At 40.4% G+C, this 17614-nt stretch overlaps 1 protein-coding gene across 1 annotated transcript; it reads right to left on the bottom strand.

The window, feature by feature from the left end:
* Nucleotides 1-1138: 1138 nt before the first annotated feature.
* Nucleotides 1139-10044, bottom strand: zc3h15 (zinc finger CCCH-type containing 15). The gene is made up of 11 exons (XM_022748167.1): nucleotides 9845-10044; nucleotides 7665-7766; nucleotides 7201-7303; nucleotides 6909-7061; nucleotides 6346-6437; nucleotides 5713-5895; nucleotides 4827-4907; nucleotides 4548-4613; nucleotides 4265-4372; nucleotides 2797-2932; nucleotides 1139-2268 (listed from the first exon to the last, which is right to left on the bottom strand). The coding sequence occupies exons 1-11, from the start codon at nucleotides 9917-9919 to the stop codon at nucleotides 2066-2068; spliced, it is 1302 nt and encodes a 433-aa protein (XP_022603888.1). The 5' UTR covers nucleotides 9920-10044; the 3' UTR covers nucleotides 1139-2065.
* Nucleotides 10045-17614: the final 7570 nt, after the last annotated feature.

The raw sequence follows: 17614 nt of genomic DNA, 5'->3' as shown, positions 1-17614 counted from the left end.
TGATGATTAAAACATTTTGATTTCATTTTCCTGTTTTGATCTCTTGTCAAAGTTTTTGCCACATACCTGTGCTAAATATAATTTATTTTTCAGAATAGTAGTAAAACGTACTAAAAAAAATATCCAGTTTTATGTTGTAACATGAGTAAATCATGACCGTATCAAGATAAGGCTTCAATTACATGCACATCTGGGTCAGTTTAAGGATGTGAGTGTAGATTGATAAACAATTTAAACAATTTCAGCAATAGGCTGCATCATAACAAAATATAAAAAAAGCAAAGGGGTCTGAATACTTTCTGAACGCACTGTGTATGTATATATGAATCACTCTACTGAGTATTAAAGGACATTTTTTTTCAGATTTGTCTTACAATATAAATATCAGTTGTCAGCATGAACAGTCGAAGTCAAGGTTTTTCTTGCGGTAATTGTGCCACCTGTTCATATTGGCCATTAGGAGAATCGTTCTTTGCAGTCTGAAATTCAGCTTAGGATTATATGATGATACGGCTTCAACAGTCTGAGTTAGACAAATCGAGTACAGACTTTTTAGTATAAAATACCCTCTTTGTGTTCCCATCTTTACACCGCAGCTCAGCAAAGAAACACAAGAGGGAATTTCATACAAAAAGACGGTAATTATAGATACATAATAGATATATAGATCTCCACTTGATTTGATTATTTCAAACTGTTTTGGAATATGTTTTTGCACAGAAAGAGGATTGAACATTTCCCGATCTCAAATGGAAAAAAAAAAAAGAAAAAGGAAGGATTCTCTTAGTGGCCAGTAAGAAAAGGAGGAATGATTACAGCAAGCAAAACGTGAGTATTTTCTTTTTCTTAAGACTGACCTGAGAAAATGCGAACCTGTCCTTTAAGCCCAATGTCATAATTAAAAGCCTTAAAGAATTTTGATCTTGAGATTTAGAAATACCTTGTAATTATATCTGAATTTCAACATCACTGGCACCAAAGATGAACCAAGAAAAGTTCAGTGTGTCAGTTTCTTGTTAGTAATTTGATTACATAAAGATTTGTGTTTATTGTTAAAGTTTGAACTTAAGTACAATATCAACTGATATGAAATGATGTGGGGACTTGGCGTCATCCAAGAAGAGACACACACTGGATGTACAGTAATCTTTTATTTCTTCAGGAGGCAACTCATGAGAACATTATTTACAATACTGGGCTGGCAATGGGATCATTTGGTTTCCCTGCTGGGGCTGAATTACAGCACTAATCAGGTCTCAAACACCCCTGACATTTCAGAAGCTAGGTCTGGACTTTTCCTTCGACAAAGTTACACAAATTTTTTCAACAGTTTTAAGTTCACCTAAATGAAATAATGGATCTGTTGAGGGAAAACAAATTACTAGAATAATGAAAGTGCTGACAACCTCAATCTACAGCTTTTATTTTGGTACGAGAGCAGGCGAAGCTCTGAACAGATTTCTTACCACAGAATCAATCCTGTTCATTTCCCACTTTGTATAAATTCAGTTTACAAAAGCTTTTTTTAAACATCCATCGATAATGTTATTAAGTTTACTGAAGCCGTTTCCAGCAGTGCTTTGATTTTTACGCCCTTGTAATGTCTCATTCAGCAAATCACCCTGTTCGATATTTAATAGTGATCAGGTAGAGAAGCACTCGAAGCCTAATTTTTATCTAAAGTAATTTCAGTTTCAACGTAAGCCAGCGTTGAGCAACAAAAAGTGCACAACAGCAGCAGCCGAATTCTCTCGTATTAGAAATTGTGACAAGCGACATTCATGTGGAGTTGGCCCTGGTTGACCCTTATTGGCCCTGCTGTGGAAATTTGGACACCCGATGGACAGAACGTCTGGGATGCGGTGGGATGTGAGAGGGGCGATACAGAAAACAGAGGGGGCAGAGACAGGCAGTGATGTCATGATATAATCAGGCTTTATTACTGGAGTCTCTGAAATTTAAAATCATTTAAACATCCGGTCTCTTTGTTGTTAAGCTCCATGCATCCATCGGTCCATCCCTTTGTCACTTAGTCCGTCCTAACCTCCACCTCGCGCGCTCCCTCTCATTCTTCCAGCGTCAGTGTGTTGAGCTCCTCGTCGAGTTCCTCCAGATCTTCACCCGTGAACAGGTTCTCGTCCACTGGAACCTCTTCTTCCTCCACCTCCTCCTCCTCTTCATCCTCCCCTCCTCCGTCCTCCCCTCCCCCCTCTGCTCCTGAAAGCCCATTGGCCTCAGCGCCGCCGCAAGCTCCGTTCAGCTGTTCCTCTGTAGAGAGCACGAGGGGGGGAGGAGGAGGAGGAGGAAGCAGGAAAGAAAAGATAGACAGATTTTTTACATTAAGGTCATCCTCAGTTATGATTTAAACAAAATGTATTCAAGGGTTGTGTATAGTTGTAACCAGCATTGTCATGGCAACTAGCGGAAGTCACATTGTTATGCCTCCGCACCGGCGACAGCCAGGGCCGTCAGTCTGTCCGTCCCATTCTTGTGGACACGTTGTCTCAGCAACACCTTTACAGAACTTCTTCAAATTTGACACAAATGTCCACTTGGACTCAAGGATGAACTGATTAAATTTTGGTGGCTAAAGGTCAAAGACATGGTGACCTCACAAAATACTTTCTAACCATTACTCAAGACTTCACACATCAATTATGAGAAAAAATTTCACTCAAATGTTTAATATTTTATATGATTCTGGATAAACAGGGATGTAACCTGAATCTAGTCTGAGTGGCGGAGGGATACAACCGCAAGGCGTTAATTCTAGTCGAATTAGTGGCTTTTTCTTACCGTTGTCTTCTTCTGTCGGTTCACTCTTATTCCTCGAGGTGAAACGGTCCATGGATGCTACGGTAATGCCTGTGTTGTCGACCTCTTGTGGAACAAAACGAGATAAATCTATGTCCTGGACCTCTGTGGTATCAATCTGAAATGAAAACCATGAACAGCAGGTTTAGACAGGAGTGCGACACAAGAAATCCAACACATAAAAATGCCTAGAAGAACTTTATCACTTTCTGGAACTTAATGCCAGTAAAGTTGCCAAAAGCCAGACTGTTTTTGATTGGACAAAGTTTTTACACAATATTTTAGTACCAGAAATAAAAGGAACCAGGAAATTAATCAAGGGACAAAAAAACCAAACTGTGTTTAATTAAGAAAATGTTTTCTTGTTCATTAAACTTGTTATGGATTCATTTATAGCCCAAATCTACTGAGGAGCTAACAAGTGTGCAACAGGTGCAAGTAATTAACAGGCAAATGATTTGACGTGTGAAAAGACGACAGCTGCAGTTCAGCAGGAATTACACCATTTAACTACAGGAACACTGAGTCTGGGGACAGCACCAAACCACCTTCCTATCACCTGTAAGACGCTGAATTATACCTGCTCAGTCTCACCTTTGAGATGTGGAAACTGTGTCTGGGTTACATAAACCTCACCTACACCTGCAGCGACTTTTGTTACCTGTAAATTCATATACTGAACCTGGAAATGGAGTTACATCATCTGTTTTAGAAGCTGTCATTTTCACTTTGCCCAAAATTAACAGGATGCACTTTTTATGGTCCACTCTAGCAGCAGCCATGATCTCAAGCACATAGACATTTCTCTGAGTGGTAGGTTTTGTATAGAGCTGAGGTCACTAATAGCTCGATCCAGACCAAGACGCTATTGCCTAAAAATTAAATTTTAAAGAGTCTATATTTTAACCAGCACAGCTTTTCTGGCTTTTACGGCAGTGGTCATGTGACACTACTCAGCCAATCACAGTGACTCGAGTCAGTGAGCGAGATAGAGACACAGGGGAGAGACAAAACCAGAGAAATAAGTGGGAAAAATGGGGGAGTTTTTTTTAATTTCATTTTTCTAAAATGAAAAAAAAAAAAGTTTTTAATCAAATTTCACTGATTCAGAAAAGAAGGGATTAATTTGCATATTTTCAACAATCCCATCCATTTTATTCTAATTACTATGTTCTAAATTTAAATATTCAAAACTTATATTTGAGGACCTGCCTGTTCACACCCACCTCACAGCGTAACCGAAATAACTTGGAAACACTGACTGACCGAGCGCCGACAACACTGATATGTTATTAATATTTCACACCAACAACGCACACTGTGTTAGACTTCACAGAATATGAAGTCAAACAAAGACAAACTTAATAAGCATCGGATGCAGGAGGAGGAGCGGCCTCTGCGGCTGCTGGCCACAGACAGATTAGAGAATTGTGGATTATTTAATAATTACCACTTCGTCGTCTTCCTCTTCTTCGCTCTCGTATCGAGTGTCGTCGGCTTCAGCGTCGTCGTCGTCGACCAGCTCTGGACGGAACTCGAACACCTCGCGGCCGCTCACCTACGCATACAGATATTTAATTAAATCCTGTATTACTGCAGAGATGTTTGCTTCAGCAGTAACGGGACACAACATGTAGACTCATAAAGTGACCACAGCTATAAACAGAAACACAAACAGTTATCCAGAATACTGTGTGACCAACACCACCCACACCAGCTGGAGCCAGACTTACTACTAGCGACTTTCCAGCCTTGAAGTCGGCCTTCTTCTTCTCCAACTCCTCCCTCGCTTTGTCCACCTGTCAATCAACAGCAGCCAGTTACTTTTTTTTTGGGGGGGGGGGGGGGTACTTGTGTCCATGTAAGATTCTCACGTTTTCTGATTTAGCCCTGAATCATCAGACGACATAACTTCCACGGGGAAATGTAAGGGACTTAAAATTAAACATCCATGATGCTGCAGTGACAAACGTGTCAAACTATGTTAATAAGATGTTTAAACATGTTCCAACCTTCTCCTGCCTTTTCCTCTTCTTCCAAGCCAGGAAAGTCTCCAGGGTGATCCGAGTCACGTTGACACCCAGAGCTGCACGCTGCGGGGGGGAGAGACGGACATCAGGATGTGGACAGTAAAGACATCTTCCAGGGTAAAATCAGGCACACTTAGTATTTAGAGAGCGTTTAACGACCCCGGGTGGTAGCCATGTTGGACGTCCTCAACTTTTTGCTGACATTATCTGAAGACAACTGGTTATGTTTCTTCACTTTCTTAATTTGGTTTGTACAGACGGGTATTTTACAACTTTTACAACTTATCTAATTCTGTTTTATGAAGCCCAGCTGTCCTCCTTCAAATGATCTCTCTAACTGTATTTTACTATAGCACGTTTTAATGTGTATATGTAAAGCCCTTTGTAACTGCTTTTAAAGGTGCAATGGAATTAAAGTTTACTCACTTACTGCTACTAATTCCAGCTTGTTAGGCAGCATCCAACAGAAGGCTACGCTGATCTCCACTGTCTTGTTAATACATCCGATTTCAAACATTTCTGTGGTTAGTAGTTGTGTATTTATATGAAAACGTCCTTACAGCCCTAATACCTGCTTAACTAGCTGACAAACTGAAGGACAGTTTGTTCACATCAACTGAGCTCACTATTAACCTACAGTTGTTGCTTTGGAGTAGAGGCTGTCATTTGTGCACACCTAACTCTCCGCATGGACCTCCATGATGGCAGCAACCATGCTTATTGAGATGCAGGACACAAGTGCAAAGCTTTATCTATAACAAGCCCTCTGTGTTGCTCTGATTCACCTAGAGCCTCCAAATACATCTCAGAGTTGGATTATAGTTTTTTTTGCCAGGAGCAGACTTTACATCCCTCCATCCGTCCTTACCTCGTTTTCTATCAGTTCCTCCAACGAAATTTCCTCCTCTTTCTCCTCCTTCTTCTTGTCTTTCTTGAGTACGAAGCCGGGCGGCAGGGCGTGCCGGTACATGCAAGTATCGCCCCCCCCTGGACACACCCAGAACCAGCCGTACTTATTATTCTCTATGGCCTCCAAGAAGTACTTGCACACCTGAAAATGACACAAAGTAGATAATGTTACAGGGAAGGGAAAACAGAAAGCATCTTGTGTTGTTACTGCATTTAGATAGATTCATTTCAAGTGAAGGTGAAGTGGGTCGATATGGTTGAGGACAAACAGCCATGAGATCACTGCTTCATTGAATCCACCACTAACAGGACTTCCTTGCAGTTCCTGCAATCTGAAATGGCTTTGAACAGTGTTTTTGGCTTGGCCTGATATAATTATGATCAAATCGCAGTACATACACTATTGCTCAAGGTAGTCCTTGTTTTTCCCCTTTAGATTTGGTTTTCTCTTCCTCATCTCCATCCCTTTCATCACCTCCGAACTGTCTGAACTCCCTGTATTCGTCTCTCTAATCATTCCCCTCTATGTGTCAGTAACAGGGCTCTTTTAATTTCTCTGCATCCAGGACTTTTGAAAAAAAATTACACTTACAATTTGTGTTTTGGCTTTTTTCTTCTCAGCTTCTCCGTGTTTTTTATTGACGACCTCCTCCAGCTTCTTCTCATCCCAGTTCTCCATTGTGTCTAAACAGAACACAACAGGTCTCACGTTAAACATAAGCAATAGAGGTAAGTTGTTCAGTGTTAAACAATGTATTTCAACATGTTATCAAGCCATGTTGTTACTGAGAAAAGCATAACAGTGACATTTTTTATCTTATTTTGTGTAACAAAGATGTCAGCATTTTTGTCACTTGTAATGCGGTCATGTTTACGGTTTCCTCCTGTGACATTTATATATTTAACACTTAGGTTGTGCTGCTTGGTGCAGATACAACCATCTAAAAAAAAATCTTATTGCTCACTGCTTATTGTAATATTAAATGCCAAGCAATTTCCAAAACCAGGGGGCCTACTTATTAATTTATTTCAGCCATGTAGGGACTATTATAGTAAACATTAGAAAAAGGGAAGATCAAAATGCAGCATTGCTCGATGCTATGACATTATATACAATATTACTATATATACAAGTCACCCACACTGTACACTAACCTTTCTCCAGGTCTTCGTCTCTTTCATCCACGTAGACGCTTCTCTTCTCACATTTCCTCTCCATTGACAAATCATGGCTGAACTTGCACTTGTCACCTTTAGTGCACTGGCCCTGCTTAAAGAATGCACACAGCACGGACTTTGGGTCGACACCTGCAGAAAAGAGAGAAGAATTTATTGTTCAACTGTACTGAACACACAAGAACAATCAGTAAATATTTGGCAGTTTTAAAAGATGAGCAACAATTAAAATGTAAGATAAGCTAAGTTAATGTTCATTCATGTTCGTTACCTTTGCTGACTTTCTGGGCAGCGACTACAGGTTTGAACAGCTCGTTGAGTTCGTCCAACTCTTTCTTCTTGTCAGATTTCTTAGCAGTCTTGTCTGCCTCAGCCTGGGCAACACACACACACACACACACACACACACACACACACACACACACACACACACACACACACACACACACACACACACACACACACACACACACACACACACACACACCAAGTTAGCTCACAAAGATTTAAATTAGTGGTCAGTTGTTTGATGATTCATTGTACAAAATGAATGCACTCTCTTACAAATGTTTTTAACAGCAGACATTTAAAATTATTTGGTAAAATGAGAGGAGAGGATGAGTACAGTGTGACACAGTAAGTGTGTGTGTGAGATTTGGAGATAGTTCACGCAAGAGATAGTATGAAGGGATGGAGAAAGAAACATAGTAAGAAGAAGGAATTGTCTAATCTAACCTGTCTTGCACTTTGTTGTCCATATTTCACTTGCTGAGTAACATTCTTGATGAACTTCTGCTGTTTGGCCCCTTTCTTGTTCTTAAGGCCAAATGTCTTGTCCTAGAAAAAACAACAGGTCAATTCATCATCAGTTTCATAATTAACCTCCAATAATATCACCCAAGCAAACAGCGCCAACATCATGAAAACAAGCTCCAGCATGTGTTTTCCTTTATTCATACACTATAATTCTGGCCTGCCACAGAGGAAAGTTCACAAGCAGCGTAGTGAAATCTTTGGCTGGTAATCCAAAACAGTGCTTGTACACTGAATTGTGAGACATGTCCATCATCTGATTCAGAGTATCAAAACCCACAATGCAATTGCTGCTGGTTGGTTTCTAATCAACCTGGTCTATAAACCAACCATGGAGTGATGCAGCACTGTAAACGCCATTTTTGAAAACAGTTGAAAAACAAATCAAAAAGCTGCCTGTTTTTTTCTGCATGTTTTTCTTAAATTGCCGCACTGTGACTCACATTTATCGCACAATCTCAAATGCCTCAAAATTGAGATCAGACAGACTCATGTCACACAGTGTGACTTGCAATGAACATGCAATGTTGCTGTTCTCACACAGTGTCAAAGGTTCTTAAATTTAGATTGATGCAGCTGTTTTCCTTGGTCATATTATCACCTACATGTGGATATTAAGTGATTTCAGACAAACCAGAATTTGATTAGAGCCGCACAAAGCTCTCTATTATCTATTTCTCTGGGCACAATGAAAGAAAATAAGCAGAAGGCAACATTCATTATGTCACATTGCTATAACATGACAACTCTAAGGTGGTAGCAACCACTGGCAAATCGGTAAGAATCACTTCTAAATCTGTTTTTAATTCAGCAAAATTAACATACACTTAATTAAACTTGCCTGTGCGCAATGTAATAAAATGTACTTAATTTAAATTTTCAGATTAACGTGGTTGTTAAAAGTATATATGGATATGTTTGATATTTAATCTGACAACGTGTTAGTCCGTCTTTCAGTCCCCTCTGACTTGCCTATCTTATCTGTGCCACTCAGCTCCAAGCCCATTGGTTTCTACTGAAGGTGTAAATGGCTTAATTGTTAAAACAGGCTGAGTCATTGCCCAAAACTGCTGGGCATTGTTGTAGTTTACTAGCAAACATTACTCAAAGCAAAAGTAACTAGTGTGTGTTTAGGAACTGTATTCAGCCACAGATCACAATCACATGTGTTTTTAGTACTTTTTGGCCAACTGTGGAGGTCACAGGGGAATGAGATATGTCAGGCTCTGGAAACACATACAACACAATTCTTTTAATGGGATTTACAGCCTCATGTTTTAAGCATCAGACCACATATGGCATATGAAGTGTTATCACACTAGTGGACTTGATTAGTAGGTATCTCTGTTGTGAAATTAGACAGGTGATAGATCATTTTCCGCAAAGATTTGTAGTAACAAACGATCTGACATACTGAGAAAATGCAGTGAAATCATCTATTCCTGTGCATGAACGACGCTGACAAGCAGGTAGGGTTACACTGACAGGAAGATGTGGCAGTGACAGTGATTAGTATAGTCAGGTACTTGCAGTACTCTCACGTTTAAAAACAAAGGAAATTAAGTATAAAAACTAATAACTTTTACACCTGTTTCAACTCGGCGCCGAAACTGGCTGAAATCTGTACCCTCATCTGTCCTACAGGCCGGTGAGAAACAGGCCCACAGCACCGCCCTTTAATTCCCTTTCTTATACAACACCAACCAAGCTGCTCTTATAAAACACAATAAAGATGTCACGTTAAGGCTTCTAATTTCTGCCGCGGACTTTATGGACATAGATAAACCTTAACAGACGAAATAAGAACACTTTTTCCGGCGGCACGGCCCTGTTAGCTGTTAGCAGCTTGGCCTTCTGACAGCTGGCTAGCTCGCTTAACTTTGGGTTATATAGATTAGCGATTTTGTTAGGAGGCAATTAAATTAATCAGAACGAGTATCGAACAATTAGGAAACACTGACAACTGCCCAGAGATCAGTGTAACTTTAAGGTTCACTTGTCAGCACTTGTGTTAGCTTCGTTTAACACTGAGCGAGTGTGGTACGCTAGCTGGTCAGCTAACGCTAAACACCGCTATGCTAACTCGTGTAATTTTTTTTTACCTCAATTATCTTTTCCTTTTTCTTCTCTTGAGTTTTTTTATTTCCCGCAGGCTGGGCGGGTTTCTTCGGAGGCATGTTGGCTCAGGTTAAGCTGTGTACAAAACGCGTGTAGGTAGCTGTGTGATATTTATTTTAACGTGGTATTTCAGCTGGGACGTCAGCTCCACATTACCCAGTTGTTGCTAGCACGGCACAGCAACGGCGCACGTACGCCACATGTGAGTTGTTGATGTTCTGTGGCGTCATCACGCACCCGAGAGGCATGATGGGTACCGTAGTTTGTTTTGTTTTTTTTTAAAACGACGCTATCCGGCCAAATAAAACCTGCTAAAAAATAAACTAAACAAACAAAAATCAAATGAAGCTATTAAACTTGAAGTAGGCCGTACTTTGTTTTGTAATAAAATTAAAGTAATTACAATGTGCTTTACATGGTTTTCAACAGGATTGCAACATCAAGAACTAGAAATTAAGCAGTAAAATTAGACATTTGAAATTATATATGTTCCCACTCCCTCCCGCTCCCTCAGATCCTCTTCTTCCACACACCTGTCTGTCCCCTCAGCCCGTCTCACCACCATGGGGAGTAGAGCATTCAGCCGCTCTGCTCCCCGTCTCTGGAATCTACCACCACCCCAACTCAGAAATATCGATTCATTCCCCCATTTCAAATCACAACTCAAAACACATCTGTTTAAAACTGCCTTTTCCATCTGATGCCAATTGCTCTGTCACTTTTATTTTTGCTTCTTCTTAATGTGTTTTTAATCTCAATTTGTGTAACTCTGTACGGTGTCCTTGAGTGCCAAGAAAGGCGCCTTTAAATAAAATGTATTATTATTATTTTTATTATATAACACAAAATAGGCCTACAATTGTGTAAAATATTCAAAAGGAATAAAAACTACAGATATACTGAAAGGCCTTTTTTTTTTAAAGAAGTGATTATTGATTCCACAAATCTCAAATCTTCAGGCAGGAAGTTTCAGAGCTGAGGAGCCTTGACTCCAAAAGCCCAGACACCTTCAGTTTTGAGGTGGGACTTAGAAGCAGCCAGAAGAGCCCTGCCTGAGGACATGAGACTGTGCTTCAGCTTGAAAGGGAGCAATAACTCAGCAATATAACTGTTAGCGAAACCATGAAGTGCTTTTAAGTAAACAGTAAAATGTCTTCATTGGGAACCAGTGAAGAGATTTTACTGTTTACTTGAACAGGGATCTTGTTACAGATGAAGCCGTCGAGAATTCATATTTGAATTTTATTTATTCATTTATTTATTTTACAATTTTGTTATTACAAAAAAGAAAAACTATTCAACTGGGTGCAATTCAGGAGAGAGCTGATGTAAAACAGTGCTAATTTAGACAACACAGACAGTATAAGTAAGCAAATACTGTCACACAGAACACAAGAGATCATAGAGATTATGTAAATAAAAGCAATATACTAGTTTTAAAATCTAGTATGTTCATTATAGGAATACCTGCAGGATGGTGAAAGAAGAATTGTGCATATTGATTGATATACCAGGTAAGGATCTTAAATATTAGAGAATGAGCCACTGTATTTTTATTTATAACAATTGTGGCAACTTCACAGCAAAGGGGAGTAATGGGGGGGTTTACTCGGGGTTCAGTGTAATTTTATAGCAGTTTCAGTATTGAACCACCAGGTGTCAGTGTTGTAGTATCACTCAGTGAAGGTGAGAGTAACAGATTCTTGAGAAATGCTCTGACGAGTTTAATGGTCAAGTACAACCAAAATTCCAGCATATATCCTTAGAGAGCATGGGGCTGATGTCAGAATGAGAGCAAGAATAAGAAATGTAGTCTGTTGAAGCGAGTGGCTCGCCTCGAGCAGCTGAATGGAAATGAATACCCTGGTATATACTGGAAAAGTCTTGATGATGGACTAATTTTCTCACTATGTTATAGAGTCTGTGATGATTACAGAACCACCCACATGCAAAATTCCTTGAAATGATGTCTGCAGAGGTAAGGTGATGAAATTAGGCTATAACTATGTCAAGTTTCATTAAGATTGCACTGTGTGCTAACCAGTTACAGTTCATGTTGTCAGATTCATGCCATACCCTCCAACTGATTGACCTGCAGCAACCAAATGAACAAGATAAGCATGTCAAAAAATCGTGACTTGAATCATGGGAGTCCAGAGATGCTAAATGCCAACGTTGGAGATGATTGGATCAATGCCTTAGGAGGGGTTTACACAAACACACAGTTCAGAAAATTCAATATGCTGCAAAATGCTGTGCGGCAGAAGCTGAAGTTGCAGTGTATATTTGATTCATCATGTTACAGGAAATTATGAGAACAAAGAACTGTGTTTCTGCAATACATGGTTTACAAATAATTGTCCTATAAGCTTAACAAAGGTTATTACAGAGCCAGCATCTGGCCAATGGACATAAGACCGTTTTATTGCCTCTGTTTAATAGTTTGATTGTATAAGCTGGTGGTCAATTAAGACACCCCTGGCATGACTTTTATTGCCTGAGTACCGGATGAAATTTCAGACCTATCTGGAAACCTTGGCTGTGTAGGTTGTACGGTCTGTGAGCTCCAAGTGCTTTGGGGGGGAATTAAGGGAAAGCAGAAAAAGAAGAAGAGCAACAACAGCAACAACAGGGCTGCTGCAGTCCTTTGTGTTTGAACTCCTACTAAGAAGAAAACTCCCTTTTGTAACCAGAAGCGTGAGATCGTGTCATGGCTGTGGGGCAGAGAGCCAACCAGCAGGGGTTTTACCGCTTCAGCTGCTGATTCAACTTGATTTAATTAGATTTCACTTAAGTTACTAATGTGATTTCATTTGGCACATTTGACATGTGTGGCCTTCATCCACACCCTGTCTCAGAGTGGCAGCCAGTTCACTATTAAAGATGTGTGTGTGTGTTGTGTGTGTTGCTCTGTGTGTGTGTGCCTGTTGTGTGTGTGTGTGTGTGTGTGTGTGTGTGTGTGTGTGTGTGTGTGTGTGTCGCACAGCAAACTACTGTACGCCATAGTCACGAGCCAAAATGGGTCACACACGCCTGCTCCTTTGGAGCTCTCATTTGCTCTCGTGTGTTTTAATGAGCCTTGGTTTTCAAGGGTAGGGGACAACACTTACTCAGTTTGGGTGCCCACATAATGACCATACCAGTAGTGTGCTTTAATGAGTCCCAGAGTGAGACAATGAATCTACTCTAGTGACAGCATCCTTGGCTGCAAACGTGTTATCAGACCATGTGTTAGCATCCTCTCAGCTGTCTGTACGCCTGCTCACATCCTCTGACTTTATTTCATTTCATGTGATGTGTAGATATTTATATAGAAGACGTTTGTCATGCATGGCGCCCTTCCATGGTGTTTGTGTGTGTGTATATAATAACCTATATTGACACAGCTCCTGACTACATGGCTGAGGGCTAGATTTTAAGACAACAGAGGTGGGTAATATTGCCTCGAGCGAACTTTCTCACTGTCTCTCTCCTTCGCTTGCTCCCACTCTGTCTTTCTCTCCTTCTGTGAGAGTCTTTGTGTGCGTGAGAGCGGTCTAATAAATCACTATATCTGCTGCAAGACCATTTTTCCCTATAACCGCCTTCTTCATATTCATACAAACATCGATCTCTTCTGCAGAGGGCATGCATGTCATGTAGCCTACACACACACATATACACACACACACACACACACACATGAATGCACTTGAATCCACTGATGCCTGCAGATGGAAAGAAAACATCTGCCTAATTAGCAGAGCACAACAGTTGTTCTTCTTCCTGTGACATCTGAGAAAACTTGACACCACACAACCTATCCCAGTCCAATTTTTTTTTCCGAGGCAATAATTGAAAGTGTCCTTTTGTCAGTCCGGCTCGGCCTCCTCCTGCTTCCAAGGACAAACTGTGGCACCTTGTCTGCGCCGCTGACTGCTGAGCGGGTCATCGGCTGTCAGCTGCTACCCATCAAGGAGCTGCACGACACCAGGGGAAAAGAAAAGGGCAGAAAAGATTGCCTCCAACCAGGCCCACCCAGGTAACTACCTGCTCCTAAAGAAAGAAAATAAAACTTCACTGTAGATGGAAAAACTGCTGCATAAACACCTAGACCTCCCGTCACCTTACCCGCTTTTCCCCCTGCACACCACTGAGATCTCATCAGCCTGTGATAGTCCTTGCAATCCAGGAGTTATTTTGTGCTGAAGTTGTTGTAATTTCTTCTCTTTTTGGTGAATCCCACACATTCCCCTCAACCTGCCTTCGTGTCGACACGTACTTTAGAAGATTTCCTGCATTTCCCACGACCCCAACAGAAGGTGTGAACTTGTATTTAGCTTTAAGTTTTGTGTTCAGGTAATGAGCAATAACGAGACAAGTAGTGATACTGACAGCAAGGGAACACTTTTTTTTTTTTTTTTCAGCAGAGAAAAGGGGAGAATCGTATCCTTTTACTGATAACACAGCTCGTCTGCTGGATGCATTGTACTGTGGTCCCTTGAGGCCACTGTCGGTGGAGAGATTGTTGTGTATTCCTCCCTCTCTTGGTGGATTTCTTTCTCCCTGTGTGACAGTTGAAAGTCTGTGCAAAATGAAGAGTCTAAGAGTGCTTTGCTCGATAATCCTGAGGGACTGACACTAAAACAGGATGTTTAGCCTACTGTTGATGTTTTAGATAACTGAAAGAAATTGGTGCTGCATTTGTAGCCCTTCTATTTAAACGTTATTTTTTTTAATATTATATAGCCTACCTCTGTAGCTGCGCTGTTAATATCTCATAATATCCACAGTCATCCACAGAAAAACAAACAAAATGGGCCGAGAAATTTTAGTATAGTAGTAAAGTATTTTCCATTGTCTATTCTCAGCCAATGTTAAACGGTTTTCAGGAGTTTTTTTTCCTTAACTAGCTGTCCCATTATTCACTCACTGCAGAAAAACTGTCTAGACTCCTTCTCACAATTGAATAGAGCTGTTTGTAAACCTTATTACTGTCAGTCATAAGTGCTACCACCATTCATTTTGGTGGAATCACTGACAGCACTGATGACTGAGTTCTTTTATTGAGGTATATTCAGCTATTGACTCCCTGCAGGGTTTTATCCACTCATGTTCGTCTTTGTGGCATAAAACTGTTGGTTGGTTTTTGTGATTTTACCTGCGCCTATGTACTTTATTGCATTCCTACTGCACGTTTTACTTTTTATTTTTTTGTATTTCTATTTCATCATTTTATTGTTAACTCCATCTGCAAACCATATTCTTCCCAGGGGACAATAAAGATGGAATTGAACTGCACTGAGTCATTCAGGGAGGAATGGAGGGTGGTGGTTTTACCGTCTGATAACTGGAAACAATGGGAACATTAATGGGGAAGGTCATAATAGAACAGAAAACAATCTTGCCGCAAGATCCATTTAGTTGCTGCTTTGGGCTTTCGATCATACCACATGGTCTTCATTAGCATGTGGAGTCAACATGGATGAGAAGTTCGGCAGAAAATGGAAATTTGTACACCTACATCTCCAACTGGGAAAACTAAGATCATGTGATATGAACAGCAACGAAATGGACCTTGTGCTGGGATTGTTCTCTCAACTTCTAAGAATGATCTTTGAAACCTCAACTTCAACAGCCACTTCTAGGTTGAATAGGCTATTCTACCGAGACCTTAGATAAAAAGCTTCAAAAAGCTGAATTTGACATTAATAATGTTGAAATCAAAGCTTGGCTCCAGACATCATATTTACATTTATTCATTTGGCTTTTATGCAAAGTGACAAATAAGGGTGCAATCAAGTGACAATTGATCAAGGATAAGTCTNAAAATAATGTTGAAATCAAAGCTTGGCTCCAGACATCTGAGTCATATTTACATTTATTCATTTGGCTTTTATGCAAAGTGACAAATAAGGGTGCAATCAAGTGACAATTGATCAAGGATAAGTCTTAAAGGATTAGCGCCTCAACACTCCTGACACAAGTGCCACAGGCCTACAGATGCATTGAATAGCATACAAGTGCTTTGCAAATGACATATATTTTTGGGAGAAAGTGCAAGAATAGGATCAAAAGATAGAGGGAAAGAGACAGGGCATGGTATATTCTCAGGGGAGGCAGGTCTTCAAATGATTTTTGAAGCTGAACTACGGGTTCGGATTGAGATTTCCTGTGACAGTGAGGCTAGCTTTGCGTCCCCTTGCAGATCGTAGTGAAGGCGAAGGCCCATAAACCTGGTGCTGTACTTGTAGTGCCTCTGTAGGTGGTTTTTAATGACCTGAACTTACTGTAATGCGAGCAGCGACAGGGAGCTACGGTGATGAGTGGGGTGACATGAGCTGTGTTTGGCTGGTTGAGGACCAGATGTGCTGCTGCATTTTGGACCATTTGCAGAGGCTGTCCACGCTGGCAGCCATGCCAGAAGGGAGTTACAGCTGTCAAGGTGGGAGATGAACAGCGCCTGTACAAGGAGGTGAGTGGCAACTGGAGTCAGTGTTTATATCTTAAATTTCAATTCAAATAATAGTCTGCAAATCTCTTGCTTCTGCATAGCATACAAAGCTGAATCTCAATCAGCTGATGATTAAACAACAACAGGTAGTGAAGAAGATATTGTGGTAAACTTTAATTTCATCTTTTGACAATAAAATACATTTTACATTTGGTTTCAGCCATGTCAAACTCCGTGATGAAACATGTATTTATTAGTTTTCTTTATAATGCCCTTGGTACACGCAACATTTTGTTCCCTGTCAGAAGCTGTTGATTGAAGCTGGCATAAGTGATGTGTAGGTTTGTGTGCTGAATTGAAATGGAGAGGAAACCGCACCCTCTTGGCTCAAACCTACGCCAGTCGCCAGTCATGTTTTGGACAGAAGCCGTTTCACCGGTTCAAAAAAAGAAAAAGAAAAAGAGCCAAGCCAATCAGAGCTTTGTAGGATTAAAAACGGTGACATTACCTGCCTGTGCTAGAGCCAGAAAAACAATGACAGAAAAAATACCATGAAAATGGAGACGAGTGTGCCATGCAGCTGTCCAGGTTTTTTGTAAGTTGGCCTGCAGGAAAGACAACTTTTGAAGATCATCTGATATGACTGAAAGCTCCAGAGCTACTAAACTGAGCATGTGGTGAGACTGTTTTCTCAGCTGCTGTTTACAAGGTCAAGATTGAATTTAGGAGTTCATGAGGTGCTCAGGAAAAAAATAGAAATTTGAACATCTACGATTCGATGACAGCTCGGCAAACTGCATCTGCTGAGGAAGACCATGTGGTATAATCGAGATCACCAGAACAGCTACTGAATGGATCGTCTTGGGAGATTAGTTAGGGCAAAAAAAAAAAAAAAAGAAAAAAAAAGTCAGGTCAGACTCACAAATGAAAAATTATGCAAAATGTTGCACATGTGAGTAATTAACACAAGATTCATTTTTATCAACGGGGTATTGCCTCATTTCAGCCTCTCGTCAGGACTGTACGAACCTCTTCTAGATTAGATTATGTTTGACAGATAACTAAATGTCTTCACATTAAAAATGTATATGTTGTCTCACTGTTGAATGCAGCCCTCCTTCATTATTGATACCAAAAGACACTGTTAGGAATCATGCAGCAAAAACTACTCAGCAACTCCTTCTCAGACGCATTTGGGAAAAGGAAGTTTCCATAAAGGGCTCCAGTAATGAGATGAACATAGAGTAAATACTGCACGAGTTTCCAATTGTTTGATTCAATTCTTAGTCCAGATTATAAAGGAAGAGTGTTCACAGATTGT

Source organism: Seriola dumerili, unplaced genomic scaffold (assembly GCF_002260705.1).
Source record: "Seriola dumerili isolate Sdu_G_001 unplaced genomic scaffold, Sdu_1.0 BDQW01000120.1, whole genome shotgun sequence".
Lineage (NCBI taxonomy): Eukaryota > Metazoa > Chordata > Actinopteri > Carangiformes > Carangidae > Seriola > Seriola dumerili.
The sequence above is the reverse complement of the archived record's forward strand: the minus strand, read 5'-3'. Positions and strand labels throughout refer to the sequence as shown.

Bases quoted from the DNA above. Each gene is read 5' to 3' on its own strand.
- zc3h15 (XM_022748167.1), bottom strand. From the start codon at position 9,919: ATGCCTCCGAAGAAACCCGCCCAGCCTGCGGGAAATAAAAAAACTCAA. The intron at 7,062-7,200 runs GTAACGAACATG...TCTTTTCTGCAG, and splicing joins TGCCCAGAAAGTCAGCAAAG to GTGTCGACCCAAAGTCCGTG. The intron at 4,614-4,826 runs GTTGGAACATGT...GTTGATTGACAG, and splicing joins AGAGGAAAAGGCAGGAGAAG to GTGGACAAAGCGAGGGAGGA.